Source organism: Meriones unguiculatus, chromosome 14 (genome assembly GCF_030254825.1).
Source record: "Meriones unguiculatus strain TT.TT164.6M chromosome 14, Bangor_MerUng_6.1, whole genome shotgun sequence".
In the NCBI taxonomy this organism is placed as follows: Eukaryota; Metazoa; Chordata; class Mammalia; order Rodentia; family Muridae; genus Meriones; species Meriones unguiculatus.
In genome coordinates this window covers 20292671-20316817 of record NC_083361.1, presented here as the reverse complement: position 1 = coordinate 20316817, position 24147 = coordinate 20292671, and the positions used below count along the sequence as shown (strand labels likewise).

The following is a 24147-nucleotide window of genomic DNA, read 5'->3' as shown; positions in this document are numbered from 1 at the left end:
CTCAAACACCCCTGTTTTACATGTAGCTCACTGATCTTCACAGAAAACATAAGAGCCAGGAACCATTAGCATTATCATATATCAACTTCATACTGGAGAACCTGAGGCTGCTTAAGGTCTGCAAGTGAATAAACAGAAAAGCTGGGATCCCAAGAGAGATCTCTTTAGCACTATATGCCAGGTCTTAATCATGATGACTATGCCCCTTTAATGGGCAGAAATAATAATATTGGCTAAGTGAAGATGTAACCCATACAGAGCCTAGTTAGCTTCACTCTGGGTGATGGCCATGTTGGAATGGAATAGCATCCAAATATAACACGAAAAATGTAATTCCACTTATATCTGGCCTCAGAAGGTAGGTCCAAATGAAAGAAGAATCCTGGGTACCTGGGGAAAAAGAGTCTCTTCTTCTCCAGGTAGTCATTCAGCCCAAGCTGGATTTCTTCCAACAGAAGATTGGCTTCCTGAAGCTTCTCAGTCATTCTTGGCTGGTCAGCTGCCACCAGAACCCTTGCATCTTTTACCTGGGACACACACACAAGAAAATCATTATCAGTACTCAAAGCTTTGAGGTTGGACATGTTAAGGAATTCATGACCAACCCACCACTGTGATGCCGCCCACTCAGGTAACTACGTCCTAATGTTCTCTGTCCCACAAGGGTGGCTGCTTGCTGAGCGTGACTCCATTCATTCACTCACGGATGGCTGAGTAGAGGTTGGGCATCACAAACTAACTGACTCCATTTCATCTGAACATTTTAGGGGTCTAAAACACAGACCAAGGCACTCTGTTCTGGTTGGTGCTGAACCCTTGATCAAGGAGCTTTGGGGCCATGCAAGGATCACCTCCTGCCATGCTGCTCTGTGGCAGAGCAGGCCAGGCTGCAAAGAAAGGCCTGAGTGAGCACGGAGAGAGGAGTATAGGCAAGAGGTAGAAGAAGAGTGCTTGTGAGCTCTGAAGGGCTTTCTTGGTTCTCTATTAACTGCTTGGGAGGCCTGGATGTACTTTCGTCCTTGTGTTCTATGAGGTTTTCTTGGCCTACACTTCATGGGTTTTTATGACATGCAACCAAACAAAGTTGACTAATGTAAAAATCTGCTCCACTAGCTGGGCCATATAACCCCCTACCCATATCTTGCCCCTGTAATCCAGACCACAAGTAAGCCAAGGAAACATACCCTTTTGAGATAAATTCTCTGATCATCTACCACAATTTGAGTGTTTCTCAAAAAGGGAGAAGACGTCCTTTCAGGGGATACAGCTTACACATGTGGTGAAACTCATCCTTCAAGGCTTGGTTCTAACATCACCTGCATTGGAGGTCTCCTTGACCCTCCCAGGCAACTGCATCTCTCCCTAGAGCCCACACGCTGTTATACATTTATCACAGGATCACAGCTCAGCAAGCCTGTGCTCCTCACAACAGTGACGTGTAAGGAAGCGAAAATCATGTTCTTCTCAAGCATTTTCCAACTTCTAAGACCATATCTGAGTCACCACAGGTGAACAAAAAATTGTTCAGTAGCTGAGGATCATTATGTATCACTATTTGAAATCTAAAAGGATTCCCAATCCATAAAAACATTATTGCATTGCTCTTTATCAAAGTCTTCTATCTCATAAGACATAGTAGGCAAATGATGTAAACTGTTAAGAGCTTTCTCCAGTGAGATAAAATTTAAATGTTTTCTCCTCTCCATATCCCAAAAGTTTTAATAACTTATAACAATGATATAAAATGTCAAATAAAGAAATCAAATTTACTTGGTAGTTTCAAGGGACACAGACACAAATGCACCTGTCAGTACATGATAATATCACCTGCTGGTGAGGTCAGGAGCTGAAACTCACCGCCTGAGCCATGAGTGATTTCCAGAAACTATCCACCATGCCAAATTTCCTGCCCTCTTCTGGCATCTGGGCTATGATATCTTCGGAGCTGAAGATCGGTTCCAGGTACAGCCACGTGGCTTGGCATTTTAACCAGGCATCCAAGTTTTCCTGCACCCGAAGCAGCTTTTCTTCCCATTTCTGTGAATTTAGCATTCCACATCTGAATCCGTGACCTGCCCCTTTGCCGCACACACCCAGTGAAGTAGCTGTGAAGATGTGTGGATTCATTCTTTCTTTCTTTCTCTCTCTTTCTCTTTTTTTCTTTCTCTCTTTCTCTCTCTCTCTCTCTTTCTTTCTTTCATTCATTTAACAAATACTGACTGAAATGTATCTCATGTGTTTACAGCTCCAGGAAGCATGGATATAATGAAACAAAATCTTCCACCTTGTGTAGCTCACATTTTAGTTATGCAGAAAACAATAATAAGGCTTATCATTTGATACATGATGGTCAAAGAGCCATGTATATGTATATATACAGATATATATTCATACATATTTTTACACACGTGTATATGAAAACAATTTAACTACCTTATGAGATATGAACACATCTATGTGGGTTGGAGAGATAGCTAAATTAATAAAGTTCTTGCCTCTATTCCAGAATTCAGGTTAAAAAACAAAACAGAAACAAAAACCTGGGTGTGGTTGCATATGCTTATAATCCCAAGGCTGAAGAGGTGGAGACAGGCAGATGATATCTGAGGTTGGCTGGCCAGTCAGCTGGGCCTACTTGGCAAGCCCCAAACCGTGAGAGCTCTTGTCTCAAAAACAAAGTCAACAATGAGATGGTTGGTGCCCAAAACTGTCCTCTAATTCCACCTCTCATCTGTCTCTTTTCTCCCTCTCTCTCTTACACACACACACACACACACACACACTAAAATAAAGATACTAACAAACCTTGTGTTTACAGATGCAGACTCTAAATGTAACAGTTCAAATAGTCTCCCAAGTTCACACAACTAACAGTAGAGGAAGAACCAGAATACAGACCCAGGGGTCTGGACACAGGAGGCCTATGGCACTTTTTCATTTTCCCTTGCACTCTACTCCTAAGATATACTCCCTTCTCTGACATATTCCACTTCTACAGACAAAGAACAAGGGAGGATAAACTCCTACAGTCTCGTGGCTCAGATTCTAGATCACTATGGACTATAAAATACTTGGGAAGTATTTTTTAGTTGGCGTATTCAAGCCTCATCTACCCTTTCAGAAGACTGCTCCAATGGCTCAGCAGGTCATGAGCTTACTTCCGTCACTCTTGCTCTCACTCTTCTGTTCATATATCCTTTCATTTTGCCATTCAGAGTAAGGGAAGTTAACTTATTTTTTTTTTCATTGATTTTGACCCTCACCTTGAAAAACTGAGATCTAAGGCATGCACTGACTATTTTCTTACCCGACACTCTGCTTCTATTGGCTTGATATATATGGAGCCACACATTGTCTGGGTCTTTATCACATGGTCATCGAGCACCAACTGAATGTCATCAACTGCACACAAGATGTTGGTATCCTGCAAATAAAGATGCCCATCCAAAATCAAAATCACGAGACCTGCTTGTTTCTCCCATCCCATTATCCATGCCGATTCTAGAAGGTTCCAGAAGGTCTTGGCAGTGTAGAGCCCTCACCTCAGGGAAATAAGCATCTGTGTCTCACATGAGATTTTTCACCAGAAAACATGTTTGTTTGTTTGTTTGTTTGTGTGTTTATAGACAGAGTCTTGATACAGAAGTTCCCACTTCAACCTCTAAAACACAAGTATACACCGGCTCACATTAGTTATTAAAAATACTTATTGTCAGTGGGGCAGGAGCAGGGGGGCATAGCTTTTATCCCAGCACTCTGAAGGCTAAAGGTGAAGGCACACCAAAAGTCTGATGCCAGCCTGGGCTACTTTACAAGATCCTGTCTCAATACACAAAATGAAACAAAGACGAAAGGGACACAATTTGTTGTCTGGCTTCTTTGCAGAAATCAGCCTAACCCAGAGCTACACATCAAGTCTGTGTGGGAGAGGCTTTGTCCTCTTCCCCGGGTTCCTGCCTCTCTGGCTGCTTGCTCTTCCAGTTCCCTCGGGAAACATCAGCTTCTAATTCAACAGGTAAGTCTAGACTCCTGTAATGCAGCCACCTCAGAGGGGTCCTTGTAGCTATTTAAAAAGGAAATTTGAAATTTTTTTTATTTCAGTTCACGAGTTCTTTTCAAATGTCTAACAGTTAGGACACACTTCTTAAGTAATTCTCATTAATTCCTTCATAAGCTAAGCTTTGTTCGTTTGTTGTTTTGTTGTGTATAGTGGTTGATCCCATGATAAAAGTACATAGGCATGTGATCCCAGCTGAGAAATGTCTATTTTATACATTTGGTGAGTTCTGTTTTCCTATCATCTAAGGGTGCTATGTCTTCAGACCCTATGAATGGTACTCTTCCCCCTGATCCACTGTGGCAGAGAAATTGCTAAGTGCCTGTCACCTCCAGCAATTCCTGTCTTTCTTGCTTTGATTTCATTTCCTTCAAGACTACAGACACAGATGTAGCTGCAGATATGGAGGATGTAAATGTAGACATGGGCTAAATCCGGCTTGGGGTATATCCTATCTTTTCTCAGCGTGTTTACACAGATAAGCATGTCTAGCTATTCATAGACTGGCATCTTTACTGTCATTATGCTATTGCTTCCTTGTCAATAGCTACTCCAGTCATACATTTTCAAGATGGATTATGGAGAATGGCTCTGCTCATAGGCCCCTAGCTGAATTCTTCATCACATCCCAGCAGCCTCTAGAGCAGTGTCTGATCCAATCAGAACACACAGCTCACAACTCCAAGCTTGTGGAACCCATGAGACCTGACCTTGTTGGGAGAGACCCAGTAATGAACTCAGTGTCTCCAGTTCCCCTGCCTCCCTGATGGGCTCATGGATGGGCCTTATCCAAGGATGAAACTAAGGCATTGTTACCATCAAAATCAAAGGGAGAAAGAAGTCACTGGATGACATGTCGCTCAGAGGGAAAGGAAAGTGCTCAGATCTCCAGGGCTTTAGTTCTATGTTGAATATTTGGAAAATTGGAGTACTGGAGGTGTGGCTAAGTGTTAGAGTGCTTTCCTAACACAAACAAGGCCCTTAGTTCAGTCTCCAGCACTAAGGAGAAGAAAACTAGGAGGGCAAGTACTCAGCCAATCAGAAGGTGGAAGAGCAGAAAAAAAAAATCAATTGTGATTTTTCTTTTAAGCATCCCAAATTATTCTGCTGTGCAGCTAGCATTTGAGATACTGTTCTAAGAGCCAATGGGCTGCAGAATGCACTATCTACCTGTAGTCTCACAATTTACTGAGCTTCAGCCTTCATGTCTATCCTATGCCTTATCACAAGAGCAAACTAGTCCCTGGGGTTATATAAGCAAATGTACCTCCACATTCATTATACAAAGTCATATGCTATCGATAAGCATCCATGGAAATAAGGAAATCCACACCCTGACAGCTCAGACTGGTGTAAGTGTCTGGGAACTTGCTAGACCTGAAGAACCCCACAACTCACTCCAGTCTTCACATATCAGCTTAAAGGGATCCCAAAGGAATCCCTGTAACACATTAGTGTCTAGGAAGTAGGATGGGCTGTTCTCAACCTCAGATATGCTTCTAAAGGACCTGAGTTACTCTGTGTGTGTGTGTGTGTGTGTGTGTGTGTGTGTGTGTGTGTGTGTGGTTATACAAGCCTGTGTTCTTCTTGGGACATACTAATTTAGGAGGTTTGCCCCATTCCTTTGTACTAGGTCAACGACCTTTGGATTTCAAGATGCATAGCTTTAGTGGAGTGTGAGAGCAAGGATGATGGGTACAGGGTAGGCAGGCAGAAGCCATGCAGATGGTTATTCTTTTGTTACTCTTTGGTGAGGTCTGTTGCAATGCTGGGTGAATCATGTCTGCATCTACATCACACACTGCTTTCAGGGAGTTCCCACCGGAATGACTCACAGTGTCCCTGTACTTCACAAAATTGAACACCAGGTTGACCCAGTCTGCCTTCATCTTCTCCAAGTTTTTCTCCAGAGAATATTCCTTGCTGGCAGCTGCACCAATGGGCTCCAGCCTGAGGAGAGGGAACACATCCACAGCAGCATCAGCAGGAGGTGGCAAGGGAAACACCCAAGAAGGATTTCAGCTGTCTTAAGAGAATTCCAAAGCTTTAATTTCACCAGAATGTTTTCTCTAAGGTTTGCCAACTGCTTTCAATGTGTTTCTTGCTCAGAGCATTATTGTCTTTGGGGGCTATTAGAAGTTAAGTATGCTTCCCCAAATTTCACATCTAATCCTCAATTGCTCAAAATGTCACTGTATTTGAGGAGTATTTAAAGAGGTAATTACATTAAAATCAGGCCCTGAGGGCCAAGCCTAATCCAGCATGACTGGTTCCCTTGCAGGAAGAGATTATAACAGGCACATGGAAATAGAAGACCATGTGAATATATAAGGAAAAGATGGCTGCCTATACATCAATGAGAGAGGAGACTAGCCCATGGTCTTGGTCCTCAAGACTCAAAAATTATGAAAAATAAATTCCTGTTGCCTAAGCCATCCAGCCTGTGGTACACTGTTGTAGTAGCTCTAACAAGTTAGCACAGGCCGACTGACAGTGAGGCTCAGAAAGCAGCGGTCGGTCTGAAGCATGTCAAGGACAGTGAATGAATGGAGTTCAGAAAGTTCCAGAAGAAGATTTGGAAATGAAGGCTCTCTCTCTAAACTCCTCCCAGCCTCCAGCTTCTTCCCCTAAAACAAGTCATAGAAATTCAGTTTCTTCCCCCTCCAGGTAACTTTCTCTGCCACCCTGTATGGGAGGTATCCATAAAGAAATTCACTGACACGTTCAAGAGCAGCTCATAATACTCTCTTTCCAGAATGTTTCTGTCCCATCCCCAAGATGAAGGAATTAACAGCACCCACAAAGAAGGCATGGGGAATTTGGGCATTCAGGCCGTGAAGCTTTTCCCTCTCTTAGTCTGTTCCCATTAGCTCCAGATTCCTTTGTCTAATTCTGTCTGTACATAGATATCCATTTTTCATGGAGTTTAAGCATTAAACTGTTTTTCTTTTTCCACCCTCAGGGAATCTGGGTCTTAATTTTAGAGGGTTCCCATGACAAATAGCTTTGGGAACATCTGTTCTGCTTCTCTTTTGTTATCCTATCCTGTTATGACATGTAGAATGTGGCCCTTATGGTAGGTGAAGAAGGGGACCACGCGTTTTCTGCTCCCACTCGGTATTTTCTGCCACGGGAGGATGCAGTGTTGTGTGTAGGAGGGCGCTCGGCACCAATAGCAAGACTGCTCAGCTCCGTACCCACTGCCCATTAGAACGTGATGGGAACCACATATGCAATTTTAAAGTCTGTTAGCCTCATTAGAAGAAAAACAAGTGAAAGCAAACCCATTGACGATTACTTATTCCATTCAAAATATTACCATGTTGAATAATGAATAATAAAAAATTGTTAGTTGTATGGGCATGGTGGTTCACACCTTTTATTCTAGCACTTGGAAGGCAGAGGCAGGCAGATCTCTATGAGTTCAAGGTCAAGGGCACTCACAGGTACAAACTAAGACTCTCTCATAACAAAACAAAACAAGCCAAAATTGTCAGTTACTTGCATTCTCTTTTTCTTGATAAGATTTTGAAACCCAGCATGTATTTCATTGGACCTCGACTAGCTACATACAAAAGGGCTCACTAGTGACATTTGGCTTGGCTCCTGCGTTAGACAGCACTAATCCAAAGGATAAAAATAAAAAATAAAAAATAAAGCAAGGCCTTCCCTTACAATTGATCAGCAGGTTGGGTCGGGCCTGAGAACATGCTTTTCTGCCTAGTTTCCCCCATGATGGAGATGCAGTAGCTGTAAGGGCCACACCCTGAAAACCTTGAGTGTCCTTCTAGGTCCCATCCAAGCTGCCTAACAGACTCAAGTTGAGGTAACACAAAACCTCTCCATCTATTACTTAAAGGAAGTGTGGAAAGCAAATAGAATTCTGGACATCACTAATTTTAAAAATAGCAGTCGAGGGGCTGGGAGATGACTCAGTTAGTAAAGTGCTTTCCATGCAAGTAGGAAGACCTGAGTTTGGTCCCCAACACCGGGTGAAAACTTGTTCTGAGAGGTGGTACATTCTTACAATCCTAGCACTGAGGAGGCAGAGACTGAAAGATTCCCTGAGGTTCACTGGCCAGACAGCTTAGCCTACTCCTAAGGAATGACAGCCCAGGTTGACATCCGACCTCCACATAGATGTACACACATGTGCGTGCACACCCCCTTCACGCATTTCTACCATCACACTCACAAGCACATGTGTGACGCCTCCCTTCCCCAACAAAAACAAATGGAAAGAAAAATAGCCACTTGGGAAAATACAAATTGTCACACTAGAATTCCAGGGCATCCTGGAAGGGAGAAAACAAAGAGATGTTTCATCATGGTGTGTTTCGTGGGTTTTAGCCATTAGAGGGTCACTCCTCGTTGGTTGTTTGTTTTAAGGAAAGGAAACTGAGGCCCCTGAAGGCTGACCAGTTTTGCTCCAAGTTCTAAGAGCTGGCTGGAGTCTCAGGTTCCCATTTGGTTTTCTGTTTCCCTTTGAAATAAAAACCGGACTCTTTTCTAGTCCCAAGGAAAAGAGCTGACCACATGGGTAAGTCAGCTTCTGTGTGTGTGTGTGTGTGTGTGTGTGTGTGATTCATAGTTAATTCATCTTGAATTAGGAGCTCGCAGTGAGCCCTGCACCAGAGCCCATGGAGAAGGAAGGGATGACCCTTACTTTTCAATGTATTTGCCAAATCCGAATTCCAGCATGTTTGCCAGGCACGTTGTTTCTGTGGGACTAATCTCATAGCCGATGATCTCACTGATCTGCAAAGGAGGGAAACAAGAGGAGTCTGTGTAAGGTGGCACTCCCTCTCAGAACCTCTATGAGGGTGGAACATTTCATCTTCCCTGTCCAGACTCGTGGCCAATAATCACCCAGGAGGCTGCTGAGCACTAAAACTGGGGCTGATGGGAGGAATGAAATGAGTTTCTGTGTTCATTTAGTTGTAACTAGCTCATCTTCAATAAAATGGCCACATAGGCTGGGCGGCTGCTGAGTCTGACGTTGTGGGTTTGAGGGTTCAGGAGGCTGTTGCGGGGTTACACTGTATCTGGTGTCTCCCTATCAACTCACAGGTACACAAAGACTAGGCCCGGGCCTCACTCGCGCTTCATGGGCCTATGGAAAGCTTAGTCTGAGAGCCACACTGCAGTGAGAGTTCGCTGAGGAAGGGGGATGGCCTGTCACAGGTGCTCCCCAGTGTCCTGAGCTGAGAAGTTGGAAGGATTTCCCTTCGAAAGCTTTCCAAGACTGGGCTTGTAATCCTAGCTACTCAGAAGTGTGAGGAGGGAGAATTGTAGTGTCTAGCCTAGGCAACAGAGTGAGTTCAAGGCCAGCTTGCACAGCTTACTGGAATCCCACCCCAAAATTAAAAGTGAGAGGTGATTAGTGGCACAGCATGTACCCAGGTTTGAGTACTGCTCGAAACACAACAGAATAAGAAAAGCCCTTCCTGTCCACTCCAGGGGGCTACTTGTGGGGATCCCCAACTGGCTGGTGTGCCACTCCCTCCGGCTTATCTCTTCAGCACAACACTCCTAAGGAGCTCCCAGGGAAGCTTTTGGAAGACCTGGGTAGCACCAGGGTCCCCCATGCTAAAGAAGAGATGAGGACTGAAGGGGGAAATGAGTGTCCGCGTGAAAATCTAATCTATTGTTGACGTTTGTCTCTATTTGGCTGCCGGGGGGTTAGAAAATGAGAGAGCAGAAAGGAGTGTGGGTGCCATGTCACATTCTGTCTTCCGCCGTGTCCTCGGCACCTGACATTTAGTACCAGTAAGTGTTTGTGGAGGAAAAGCCTGACTGGTTCAGAGAACTCGAGTGACTTCCAGCCTGGGTTCTGGGGACCTCTGGAGGATCTGTGTGGTAACAGGCTAAAAGTAATGAACATTTATTGGGGACTTTCTATGAGCAGAACTGTTTCAAGAGCCTCATGCAATTATTTTAGTCTCATAATGCCACGGAGATCATGCTAATGTGTTATTCCCACTTTACATTTAATGGATCTGAGCAGGAAGAATTATCATGTCTAAGGCCATCCAGTTAATAAATAGCAGAATTAGGATTTGGATTCAATTCTGACTCCAATAAATGCTATTCACCAGCCTCTAATGTCTCTCACAAGTCTCCTATGTAGAGTTGTCTGTATTATGCACTGAACAGCTCTGGAACAAAGTTAGAATTTGGCAGAATTTTATAGCGCACAGTCTGTACAAGCAGTTCAGGTAGCCTTGACCTTTTCTTTATTACTGAAAATGTTTACTTAGTATGTCTTTGTGTCTGAGTGTGTGTCTGTGTCTCTGTATGTATGACACAAGCACTTAGATGTCCTACCACACATTTGGAGGTCAGAGGACAATTTGCAGGAATTGCTCTCTCCTTCTGATATATGGGCCCCGGGGATCAAAATCAGACCATCAGGCTTGGTGACAAATTCCTTTGCCTGCTGAGCCATCTTGATGGCTCCATTTATCTTCATACACTAAAATAGAGCCTGACACTGACTATCTCTGGGGCTGAATTACAGTTACACAGAGCACTTGGCATAGTTATTGGCCCACAGTGAGGACTTGGAGATTGGCACCTTCCAGGGACCGTGATCTCAGTCTCGTGCATATTTCCGAGAGAAGAATCTGCCTGTGTCAAGCTGGCCACGTAGCAACTCCACAGAGGAGCACATTTCAAGGCCACTGAATGTGACAGCCACTTTAGAAACACAGCAAGCCTTCCTTTTTATGCCTCGTGTTCTCACCATTCTCATCACCCTCACACCTCACTGCTTATAAAAAATCCGAACTATTTTTAGGGAGAGTATTTATTATTCTAATTTATAGGCTTAAAGAGCTAAAGAGGGCAACTTATTTGTTTTTCTATCTGACTGAGACAGGGCCTAACTCCGTAGGCCCTCATTCGGGGCTAGCCCGGAATCCGCTATGTAGCCTGTCTCGGCTTAGAAAATGCTGGGATTTCTGGAATGTGCCACCAAACCCAGTGTGCCAAACCCTTTCTAAACCTAGCCTATTTGACCAGGAAACTCTCCACAGAAGGCAGCCTGCACAGGGATCAACTGGAATCATTCTCAAGGTCCCAGAGAAAGAGGGGACCTTCTTTTGTGACTACAACTGCTGTCTGAAATATTTACACACCAGCAGTGGGGAGCCCGACAAAAAGGATCAAACTGGTCATGAGACAGCAAATGCATCCCACAATCCACCTATGCTCTTCCTGAAGGCCAGGATGCCCGGCACAACCTCCTTGGCCTCAAGTAGACTCTTCCTGCTTTCCCAGGGTTCCCAGGATGGGGAGGGCTGGAGCACACCCAAGAGTGGCGAGAACCTGCTGCCAATGCCGCTCCTTCATCCCAGGGTTGCAGATGATGTTCAGGACGGGGATGTGCTGCTTGAACTTCTCAATCTTTATCCTGACGTTCTCCGCTAAGCGCCTGGGCGCAGGCACGTCTATCAAGGTCTTGGTTAGCTTGTATGTAGTTCTCCACATGTTCCCTATCTCTTCTGCAATCTCCTCAGCATTCAATCCAAAGAGAGAGCCTGGAAAAAAGAAATTCAGACTATGAGGGAGATGCTCGTCATGTGCTAATTCCCCAGCCTTGAGAACAGCGGCAGGCAGGGGTACTGAGATGTTCTGGGCTGATGCCTGGATCAGAAGCCTCTGTTCAGCCAGGAAAACCTTGTCCAGGACTCCACACTATCACCTGCCACTCAGGCTAACAATAGACTCCTTGAAGGGTGACTGTGGACTCAACTTGAGACAGTATAAACAACGGAAAACTTCATGCCTGGCATATAACGGACACATACGTAGGGTGTTAGACCCTCCAGTTAGTTTTAAATGCCATCTCAGTAGCATGAAAAGGAGTTTCAAAGTGTTGTGAAATAACAGTTCTGGAATGGGAGCCCTGTAGAGTTCTGAAATTTTAATATAAGTTTGAAATTATAAATAAACAAACAAACAAATACAAAGAATACAGGCTCAGTGGATAAAGTGAAGGTCTGAGTTAAAACCCAGGAATATATTTAAACAAACAAACAAAAAACAACAAAAACAAGCCAGGTGCAATGTTGTATGCCTGTAACCTTAGCACAAAGGTAGAGGAGATAGGTAGATTGTGGGGGCTCTCTGGCCAGCCAGTCTAGTCAAGATGGAAACTTCCAAGTTCAGTTAGAGGCTCTGCTCTGCTCTCTCTCCCCTTCCCTCCTCTCTCCTCCCCTCCCTTCTCTTTCTCCCCCTTCTTTCTTCTTTCTTCTCTTTCTTTCTTCTTTCTTTTCTTTCTTTTTTCTTTCTTTCTTTCCTTCCTTCCTTTCTCTCTTTTTCTTTCCTTTCTCTTTCTTCTTTCTTTTTCTCTTTCTCTTTCTTTCTTTCTTTCTTTCTTTCTTTCTTTCTTTCTTTCTTTCTTTCTTTTTCTCTTTCTGTCTTTTTCTTTCTTTCTTTTTCTATTGGTAGGAGTTTTGGCATTTGGCTTTCACATTCAGCCTGAATCTTCCCATGGTACTGCTCCTACTTCCTTTTGGAACATTCTAGATTAGCATCACTTTCTGCATTATGATCTAGCTAACTGACTCATAAACACCCCCAAATTTCCAGGGCTGCCTTGAACAAATGCAACTTTACTCACTTTACATGCCTCAGCAACTCAGTATTTTTTTTTTCAAATCACCAAAAATTAAATCTTAAGTAAACGTAGGTGCTAGCAGAATAGTTCAAACAGAAACCACTTCCAAGATGAGTGGCCGCTGCCTGGCCACTGCCTGGCAGGTTACTGAATTAATGGCAATGTTTACCAGCAAGGTGAACAAATTAGGCTAAGATACGCACTCATTGTTCCTTCTCAGCCACACAAGGGACCTTCCCTTCCAGGCTAAGGTGTAGAGAGACTGGCACAGAGGATGGCTACTCATTCAGGAGCGTTCTCCTTACGGGCTACAGCACAAGGAATTCCGCTCCTCAGTGCACAGCCAGCTTCAGTGGCAATTCTAAGAAAAAATGCTTTCTTTTTAAAAAGATGAAGATAAGATAATATTTTAAACACCCAATCAGCAAACAGTTTTCAAAATCATCTCCTTTAGGTTTTTGAAGTATCGGAAATGGGCAGGTTCAGAAATTGCTGGAACAGTGGTTCTCAACCTGTGGGTCACAAGCCCTTTGGGGGTTGATTGACCCTTTCACAGGTGTCACATACCAGACCATCCTGGATACCAGGCAGTTACAGTTTGATTCCCAGCAGTGGCAAAGTTACAGTTAAGTAGCAATGAAAATAATTTTATTGTTGGGGGTCACCTCAACATGAGGAACTGAATTAGAGTCACAGAGTAGGAAGGTTGAAAACCCCTGTGCTAGAAGAATGAACTAAAAAAACCACTTTTCTGGTAGACAATAATAAAAGCCATCAAAAGTCGTTTTAAAAATCTTATTAATTTTCACAGTATGCCTTTTGGATCTTAGCCATTTTATACTTTGGGATCTATCTTAAGAAAATAGCAATAGAGGAGAATAGGAGTGGTTCTGATCAAAATGCACTACATACATACATACATACATACATACATAAAATTTACAAAAAAAGTTTTCAAAAAGGAAACAATCATAGCTGCCCAGAGAACTGAAGTGCCAATGTTCATCCAGCTGTGTTTACTGCAGTGAAAACCCTAGAGATGAGTGCCAAGGTCTCTGATTTTATTCCTTCAATACCCTGCACAGAGATGGTATCCACGGCTTATAAAAATCAGCTGTTTCCCAATAGAAATACTCTTCTCCAAACCATCTCCTAAGACCCAGTTCTGATATACTCAGCAGTAACTAATGTTCCCATGTGGATGGTTGCAGTATATTCAAGAAGAAGTAGTTTTTCTCCCAGTGAAAATTTGTCACTTCTCTGTTCAATAAGACAAGGTCTAACAAACTGCTAGAATAAAAATTCTAAAAGCCTCCCAGGGTTTTCCCTTCTTCCTTCTTGCCTTATGTGCCTATGAGGCTTTGTTGACACAATGTCTCCCTAGACTCCAAGACTGAAATTGAAGGGTAGCTTTTAGATGCACATGACACTCTGGCCCTTCTGAAAGTAGCACCACAGTGGGAGCTGTTCTCAATCTCCTGCTTATTGGAATCATCACCGCGTGACAAAGGCTCTGGGTACTGGTGTGATTTAAACCTGGAAATAGGTCTCTTGCTCATTGGTTCCTCGTCTCCCCTTGCTATTACATAGGAAAATATAAACTGTGGCTATCTTCATCCAGAGTGTCAGAACCCAAAGAGCAAATCTGATTTCAGAGCTGGCTGGGTGGACCTGCATCCCCACCTCCATGCTCGCTGTCCCAACAGGGTTAGAACTCAGCCTACCATTCATCCATTCCTCTGACTTGACGCTGAACTCGTAGGCTGTGGTCCACAGCTGCTCATAGGGCACTTTGTTGATCAACAGAGTTTGCAGAAGAGGGAAGGAGCTCTTCTCTTTATCTAACAGTTCCTCTTCCTTGTTGATCAACTGTGAGGAAAAGAAGAGGCTGTTTGTTAGGTAAGTGGTTCTCTTGAACCCCAGAAAACTCCATAACAAATTCCTCAGAACCGAGGAGGCAGATGCTCATTCAATAGGGTATACTTAGTGAGAAGGTCCCTCCGCTGCCTCTGAGGGCCATGGTACCTAAGGTCCAGCTGCTGGAAACTGGTAATGCTTGCTCTCTATTTGTTCCAAACATACTATAGACCCGTCTCCATTTTTTTTATATATGAAATTTACTTGGGAACATGTGGGATTAATCAAGACGATGTATAGATTTACAGTCTAGTCAATGAGAGCAAATACTTGGATAGTGATTGTGACAAGCCAAGCAAGCTCAGTTCTGAATGATGTTAGACTAATTTTGCTATTATGTTCGTGCTTTTTCTTTATATATATATCGAAGTATAGAGAACTTAAGTGATGTGCCCCCAAACCACATAGCTACTAAATATCAAAGTAGAGATTAGGGCCAAGTACAAAAGGAATGTTTACTAGCCTTTTTATATTAACCTCCCTCAGACCAAGAGCTTCGCTGTTAACAACTTATTAATTGGCCTCTGAAGAAAGTTGCTTAGTGGCCCAAGTCATTTTTCTCACACTTTAAGTGGGGCTAGGTATAACAAACTCCAAATGTTTGTCCTAAGCATTGAGATAGCTACATGAAGTCCTTTGCATATCACTCAGCACATAATGGATACACAGCAGGCATAAGCACTTACCTTGCTGTAACTTCTATGGGTACTTCATGACTTACAAAGAAACCTATTCAATGTAGACAACATGGGGGGAAAAGGTAGCGGAACATACTCATGAGAGAATGGACCAAGCAAACAGTGCTGTGCACCTGACAGTGTCATGTTCATATACTAAGAACAAGAATAACCAGCATTAGGGTCCTAAGTCCCCCTTCACAAGGTTCCAAACCTCAAATTCCGTCAGTGCCAGATCTAGGTTCTTCGAGAGCTCATTAAGCTTTTCCACGTTGTTCTTCATTTCTTCTGTAGACATCACTTCACGCTTCCTGAAAGCATCCAGCTCTTTGCTGTAGCCTTCAAGTCTTGACTCAAATTCTGAGCACCTGAAAGCAAAGACAGCTCCGTCACATCGGAATCTCCCATTCTCTGCTCTTTCCGAGTTGTTGTCCTGAGAAGGGTTTCTTCTTTTGACACCTTCCTGACTCTGCATCTATCTAAACACAAATGAAGAAATAAAAATACAAGAGAAAGCACCCATGAGATGGGCTGCTATGAACCTATTTATGACTAAACATGGATAGAGATTTTTTTTCTGTCCAGATAAATATATGCTCAGATATGTATTTTATGCGTTGTTTATTTATCCCGCCATTAGACATTAATTATTGAGACATGATACATCACAGAACATCATGATGCATCAGAAAAATATCTGTGAAGTATGTTATTGGTTTCTATATCCTCTTGGAACATGCATTTTAGTTGGGAGGGGATACAGACAGTAAGCATGGATGGTTTGAGTGGGTGGGTAGGTAAACAGAGGGATGATGGATGGATGGATGAATAAATCTCCAGATAAATAGACAGATGAATAAATTTATAAAGATATTTCTGAGAGCAACAAATACCCTAAAAAAAGGCAGAGTGAACAGACTGCCTTGTGCTATCCACTCTTGCTGTCTTAATTGGAGAGATCTTCCTAGCTCTGTCGACTCCATCCATATGATCAACAAATCTCGTGTTTATTTGTTTCTTCTTTTAGCCAGTTTAGGAAGGTGATCTACTGTGTAATAGATAGGATCTAGAGCCAGGAGTGCTTGGCTCAAATCTCTGCTTTGATATTTAGTAGCTACGTGATTTGGGGCACATCACTTAAGTTCTCTATACTTCAATATATATAAAGACAAAGCATGAACGTAAGAGAAAAATTAGTCTAACATCATTCAGAACTGAGCTTGGATATCACAATCACTATCCAAGTATTTGCTCTCATTGACTAGACTGTAAATCTATACATCGTCTTGATTAATCCCACATGTTCCAAGTAAATTTCATGTATAAAAAAAAATGGAGACGGGTCTATAGCATGTTTGGAACAAATAGAGCAAGTATTACCAGTTTCCAGCAGTATGTCTGGCATGAAGACATCAATATTCATTGAATAAACAAGAGAGCTTGTCACCAAGAACAGCACTAGTAACAGCTCATATATTTTGCTAAAATCTTAGATGCTTACTTCTATTATGATGATTTTAATGTTCGTTCTTTTTCCTCTTAAGAGTACTTTAAGAAAGTTATTTTTCAAGTCATTTGGTTTGGATTGTATCTCTAATTGCACCATGGGGGAGGCAGCCTCAGATATGAGCCCTACCTCCTGCTTCATACTCTATATAATTGGCTCCCTCGAGTTTGGGCTGGACATGGTAATTCCCTTTTTATAGACAAAATATGGCAAAAGGGGTGGGTTGTTTCCTTCAAGAAAGTTCATGGGAAGGCCAATTTCTATCTCTTTTGCTCAAAAACAAAAAACAAAAAAACCTCCCCTATGTAGAGGTTCACATGTTAAGAATTAGAACCAAGGGTTGGTGAGATGCTCAACCCTGTTAATAACCTCGGGAGCAAGACAAGAATTTGACCATCAGCCAATGGGTCAGAGCAGTCCACAGCCTGGGCTAGCATTCTGATTCCACCTTCACAGGAGACCTGGTACCAGAGACACACAGCTCTGTGGCTCTTGGGTGTTCTAACCCAGAGACACTGTGAGATAAATCCTTGTTTTAAGATGTTATGTTGTGTTATGTCACAATAGATATGTAGTATATAAATTATACAATTTCTGCTCCATATATATATATTTTTTTTTTTTTGAGTCATGAACAATGGCCAGTCGTTAATGAATGTCTATGGGCATTTAAGAACAGACATTTCATATTATGTGTTTTTTGATGTGCTATTATGAGTGGAAGCTCTTGGAAAGAACCCCACCTCTCACTGAAAGTAAATGGTTGAAATTTCAGTGACAGTGGAGAGGTTGAGACATTTCAGGTACTGATATCTGATTATAATTTCTCCTGGGCTATCTTTAGCTCTCTTGCTCACCTCTGTGTCTAATGTCCTTGTGACTAGACCTTTTGAAATGCATTCGCCTAGCAGACCACTAGCTCCTGCTGACCAAAATGCTAAGAATGCTGTCGGCATCTGGCCTAGATTTTTCTGCTTTGGCTGTAACTCAATGCCTGATGTTTCCACCACTATATATGAAAAGTGCCTTGATTTATAACTTTCTTTGTTCTGCTGATGTGAAACCTTCAACAGACTGTTATTACATGGGAACGCAGAGTTTGGGGTAATCCGAATCTGAGTTCCCCAGCCATGGGCACTCAGTTTTGGCTTCAGAATAAACTCCTCTTATCCCCTGTGAGGTAGGAGCTGTGTTTTCATGTTGACATGATCTATATGGGGGGATAGAGAGAGAAAAAAGAGAGAGAGAGAGAGAGAAATAGACCCTGCTTTTGAGTCAAGATTACTGATTATTCCATTATCTTTGTATTTAAGTTCCTCTTCTATTTGAATTATGCAGTAGGTCATGTAATTTATATTTAAGAATTAATGTCTGCTTTAATTCCCCTTTGCCTATCTAAGTAACTGTCTCTGATCCACTGATTCCTTCTACCTCCAATGTGTCATTAGCCACATGGTATGGCTGCACTGTGTTCTTCATCATCACAGCTCCTGTGCCACCTTGGCCCTTCTTGGCATTCTTCCTCTTCACATGGCCTGGGTGGCCACTACCATAAGGAGGGTGGATTAGAAGTCGACATGGTTCTGGGAGTCCAGACAGACAGTAAAGGATGGGACATTTGTGTTCACCTGTTGCCGACCTCGATATGGTGGTAGTGGTTGAGCTCTCGGGTGTGATGGATAGACTTGGCCAGGTGCAGCTTATAGACCTGGGCCTGAGGCTGCTTCTCTCGAAAATCCTCAGTGTTCAGGCCATATATAATCCAGTTCCATCTTTCCTCATCTAGCATCCCAGTGCCAAGGAGTGGCTGCAGAAGGACATTGTCCTCAAGAAGATGACCTGGGTCCTATGAGTCCAGTGTCAGTAGCTTCTGGGTGGCCTTGAAAGTCTTGGCCAAGATAAATTTGATCTTCCAGGCCTTACATTTGTTCCAGACCCCATATTTGCCAATCAGCTTCAGTTTCTGATTGAGATGCAGTTTCCCAAAAGGTCTCTGTGAGGTCACATTTATGACAAAACTAGCAGGTTAGTTCCCACTAATATTTTTTTTTACTCTAACTGATTAACATTTCCTTTTTCTTTAGATTAGTTTTATTTTCCATTTTCCTCTTTGGAAACGTGGTATGCATGTGTGTTGGCACACATGTGCTGTGGAAGCCAAGGTTGATGTGAGGAATCATCCTTATTCATCGAAGTGTGGTGACTGAGAGCTTGACAATAGCTAGCAGATTGCCGAGGCAGAAATTAAAGGTGCCACCTACACCCACTTGACGCTGTGTATGGCCTCTGGGGATCCAAATGTCAGCAAGCATTTTAACCACTGAGACATCTCTCCAGCCTCTGCATTTTTAAAAAGTGTGTGTGTGGGGGGGGGGGTGTATTGCAGGTGCATGTGTGCATCAGAGGACAACCTTTAGGAGTTGGTTCTCTCTTTGAACCACGTGTTTTGGGGATTGAACTCCAGTCATTGTTTCTGTATGGCAAATGCTCGTCCACTGATCCATCCTGCCATTCCATTTTTCTTTTTATTGCATATGATAGTCTTGGTTTTGGACAGCTTAAGTTTCCCTGATATCCGTAAAAACAGATATATTAGTAGCAGGACTAAATCAATTGTTAAGAGTTCATGTGAAGCAAAAGAAGGCAGAAGTATACAGCAAAAGACCTCATTGAGGCACAATCAGAAAACTCTAGAGCTGTTGCCAAACAACTCAGTTTCTTTAAAAAATATATTGAAAGGGGAAAAATAGGAGTTGAAGAGGACTAGGAGACTTATAAAATAAAATTTAAAATTGGAGAGACATAAAGGAATGAAATGTTGTAGCTATTCATTATTCAGTTCCTCATTCAAGTGAGTGGACCATAAGGAGAAAATGTATCAGACCCTTTCTACTCCCAGGTTGAGAAACCTTCAATATCTTCCTACTGTGGCTGTAGAATAAATTGCATACCCCTTACCATGACCATATGCATTCAATTCTCTGACTTTGTGACCTCTGTTAAACAGCCATCCTCCTAGGCAAATCTTCCCACTGGGAAGCCATTGTCCATGCTGTCTAGATGGTACCCAGCTGCTCTCTCCTTTTCTACATCTTCGCTTAACCAGCTGTCAAGTCTCTTCGGCAATGAGGCCTTCTCTGACTTGCCTCAGGGCACAATGAGCTGCTTCCTGCTCGTTTTCTTCATGGAGAGCCTACATGTTCCCACTCTGTCTTCCATCTTCCCTCCTGCCTATCATTCACACAAGGGCAGGGACTCTAAGAAGAGGAATGGTAATGGGATGAGAAAAGGGAAAAAGGGCAGATGGACTTTGCCACCCTATCCTTTGCTTGGTTTCTGGGCTGCCAAGGAGGCATCTTGCTTTTGTTTCTTTTGTTTGATTCCTCTTCTCAGCTTTTTTTGCTTTGTAATAGGCTGCTATTTTAGACTCTGGAAGGAATTAAAAGTATCCTAATTGTGAACAAATGTCATCAGAACCATGAGCACCTGTCTCTTGGAAAGTAGAGTGCTGTGTCTAAACCCTTAAGGCTTTGTGCAAACTCATTTCCTGAGCCATCTTCCCTTCTTTTTGCAAAATGCCAAAGGATCTCCCATTACACTCCATGGGAGATAGTAGTTCATGCTTAAGTGTTGTCTGTCGTTTGTACTGGCCACAAAATCTACCAGAGTTGAGCCAAATGGAGAAGAGGGGACAAAGTTAAGAGTGCTGCTGTCTACACAACTACAATGGCAGCATGGCTTTTTACTTCACCAAATCGCTAAACACTGTTTCTCCATAAAAGAGAAAGATCTGCTAAAAGTAGTTGGGAATTTTGCTAGAGGACAACACTACCCGGATTTGGCAACTATGTTAAAATATTACCATTATCATCCTTTGTGATTAACTGCTTAGCACATTGCAATGTCCATGTTAGGTTGCAGCATATATAGAACCATATATAAGTGCATCTTATATGAAACACATCCAGGAAACTAGTCTGAGTAGGTGAGCTGTCTTTGGGACTATTGGAGTCCAAGTGAGGATAACAGAGGGATTTAATAGTAGTGGTTGGCCACAATTCCGGCAGGGAATAGAATTCACTCTGAAGAACAAAGTAAGTAGCCAGGCTGTGGTGGCCCATGCTTTTAATTCCAACACTCAGGAGGCAGAGGCAGGCAGATTTCCAAGGTCAAGGCCAGCCTGGTCTACAGAGTGAGTTCTAGCACAATCAGGATTCACAGAGAAACCCTGCCTTGAAACAAACAAACAAACAAAAAAAAAAAAAAAACAAAAAAACAAAAAATAAAGTAAGAAACTTTAAAACTTCAATTAGGACTCCTAACAGGAGTAGATACAGGTAGGGTTTAAGTCCGGCACAGGATATTTTAAATGCCAATTCTCCATTGGTATTGCTGCTTTGGGATGCAGTCAAATCTTTAGACATGCAGGCCCAGCTGATGGAAGTCAGACACCAGAGGTAGCCTTTGAAGGTTGCAACCATCCCCCAGTTCCTGCTTTGTTCTCCATGCTTCCTTGTCCATCATGACATGGACAGCTTCCATCACACACCTCTGCCACTGTGGGAACTGAGTGGTTCTGCCACACCTTGCTCCGACAGTTGGCCAAAATCTTCTGAAACAATATGCTAAAATAAATCTTTCTTCTCTTACACCATTTCTGCCAGGTGTTGTGGTCATAATGCAGAAGTAACCAACACAAACAACAAAGCTGGTGAGGTTACTAGCTGCTGCAACTGAAGGGAAGCCATTGTAATCCCTGTGGCTGAGGTGACAATAAGGACTGGAAAGAGCAAGCATTGGCATGCAGAGCAATGCTGATATGGGTGTCTGGGGCCAAACAGGACGAGGGAGGCCAGAAAGCCCTTTAATCATGTTCCAGCCTTCTGCAGGACCCACCATTGCCAGATGCCAGCCTGGATCTGACAGACAATGGAACCAGGGCCTGTAGACTGGAGGTAAGCCCCTTAGACACTGGGAGGAGAATGGAGAGCAGTGAGAGGTGGGGAGAAGCTTGACAGTGAACCCCAGAATTGATATGAATTGGAAAATAAGGTCTGCTACCTTGGAGAGGAAGCAAGATTGTGTCCTCAGAAGATAGATGAGCCTGTGGCCATTGGTCAGTGTTCCTCACTCATGTTTGATGTGGAACAACGGGCGCTCAACATTTACCAAAGGGAACCTGAGCCGGGGCTGCCTCACTGAGCCTCTGCTGCTAGAGCTCAGATACAAGTCAATGGATCCAACTGAGAGTCCCTGCTCAGGGAGAGGAAACCCTGCACTCTTTCCACACTGCAGTGATGCTATTGCTTCTCCCAGGGCCAGTCCCTGCACACACACTCCCTCCCATCACATTTTCATGGCCAGTAATAATCGTTTTATCTTTTTAAATGACAGGTTCTCTCTATGCAGCTCTGACTGTCCTGGGACTTACTATGTAGAACAGGCTGGTCTCTGACTAGCAGAGATCCTGCCTGCTTCTGCCTGCTGAATGCTTGGATTAAAGGCCTGTGCTACCATGTCCAGCTATCACAGTAATATTCTAACAGCGTACCAACAGTGCTTTGGAAACTAGGAGGCGTTTCTCAGCTGAAAGAGGTTCCTGCTAAAAGGCAGGAGGAAACATGCACTTTTGGAATGTCCACACCAATGCACTGGCTATGGTGTGGGCACAATCAGTTCATCTCATTCCATCCCTTCGGCATGGTGAGGTAGACTCTAATGTACCCTGCTTTCCAGATTAAAGGGGTGAAACTCAAAGAAATGACAAAACATCTTGGATTTCTTCACCTGACTACCAAAAACTGGCTTTCCTTTCTGATTAGCCTTAACTGTGCAGGCCTGGGAGAGGTTACATATGTATGCATGGGGCAGAAGGGGTGGGGGTGGGATATACTGAATATTTGTTGCTCAATTTTTTAAAAAAATCTAAACTGCATTGGAACATAATCTATGGACTTAACAAGAAATGAGTCTGCCCAGCAGGCTAAGTTTTAGGATCTGGAAGACAGTTAGGTAGGGATACCGTATATTTTTAGATTTTTCTGCATATTGCTGTTACTAGGTTAAAGTATTTAACTTCTTAGCCAAACACACACTCGTGTCTGGAATAGAGCACAGCATGTCATAAAAGTCAGTAATGAGTCCCTGTGATATGCAACGAAGGAACACACATTTTACAGCCATGTTAGTACAGAAATTGAACAGCTGCAGTACAGACAGTGGCTCAGCCCCTTAGAAAGCCTTTCTGCTTCCTGCCCTGCTATCTCCCAGAGCCTGGTCTCCAGCGCGAGGCTGACACTTCAGCTCTCGTTACTGCGGAGGCTGTTATTACAAGCCACTCTTCTTGCCTTTCTCTCTCTGTACCGCTGAATCCCCACTGTTGGAACCAGGGAGGGAAAGACTTACTGTAGCGAAGCCTCCTTCCCATCACCACCAATGACCTCAACCGTTGCCCACACACCTCTGCGGGGTAGGGGGCTCTGGAAAGAACCTGAAGCCTCCAGAGCGGGTGGTTGTTCAGAAAGCCTGGCCTTGTGCAAAAAGACACCCCAGGCTCCCCCCCCCCCCCGGTACCTTTTAATTAGCTCCAACTCCGCCTGATCCCTCTTGTTAAGGAGCAGATTTCGGCTGACTTCAAAGACATCTTCTATTTGGTCAGGCCAGAGGAACAGGGTGCTGTTCAGTTTGATATCATCCTCTGCAAAACAGAGAGTCTGCTACGGGGTGATGTTCAGGGTGAAGGGGATCAGCTCCACAGGGAAAGGGTCACTGGGAGTGCCACTTCTGTGGGGTGGTGGTAGATGACTCTGGATGGAATGCTGGAAAGCCAGCGTTCGCTGGACACTTTCTGGAGACCATGTTAGCGGGCAGATTGCAGGGGGTGGCAGTACACAAATGGATTCGTATGGATGAAGGAAAGCCAGTGTTCACTAGGCACTTTACTTGCTAGCATGCAGAACAGACAGCATTTTTATCCTTACTTCCACAAACAGGAAGCAAAGCAATGAAGTCACGTGGTCAAGGGTACAGTGCTCCATGCCAGACTTCAGTTCCAAGCCCAACCAACAACAGAGCCTACAGTCTAACCATTCTGCCTTACTGGCTCCTGAGAAAAGTTAGACACGTAGGCTGGAGTTGCTTTTCTATACCTCTTGCCACCTCATCTCATCCGCAATAATGGCAGTAACAGTTTCAATGCACCCTGTCCATTATAGCTCCGGTCAGTGAACGTGTCCTTGTGGATTTAGGAGGCCCACTGAGATCCACTCAGAGTCAAGCATGGCTCTGTACGGTCAATGGCACAGCTTTAGAATGATCGAGTGGCTGCCTAGGCAATCACTGTGCCTTCCCAGTCTGTCAATGGTCC

At 43.5% G+C, this 24147-nt stretch overlaps 1 protein-coding gene across 1 annotated transcript in view; it reads right to left on the bottom strand.

Annotated features, from left to right (window-relative positions):
* The window catches only part of Dnah3 (dynein axonemal heavy chain 3), a 167569-nt gene that overhangs the window by 113647 nt on the left and 29775 nt on the right, over window positions 1-24147 (bottom strand). Inside the window, exons 15-23 of the mRNA XM_060366203.1 lie at window positions 23355-23478; window positions 15489-15642; window positions 14405-14549; window positions 11387-11598; window positions 8724-8815; window positions 5893-6007; window positions 3308-3424; window positions 1858-2037; window positions 391-527 (exon numbers count right to left, since the gene is read on the bottom strand). Of these exons, the coding sequence (XP_060222186.1) occupies window positions 391-527; window positions 1858-2037; window positions 3308-3424; window positions 5893-6007; window positions 8724-8815; window positions 11387-11598; window positions 14405-14549; window positions 15489-15642; window positions 23355-23478 (1276 nt within the window). The remainder of the gene's footprint in view (window positions 1-390; window positions 528-1857; window positions 2038-3307; window positions 3425-5892; window positions 6008-8723; window positions 8816-11386; window positions 11599-14404; window positions 14550-15488; window positions 15643-23354; window positions 23479-24147) is intronic.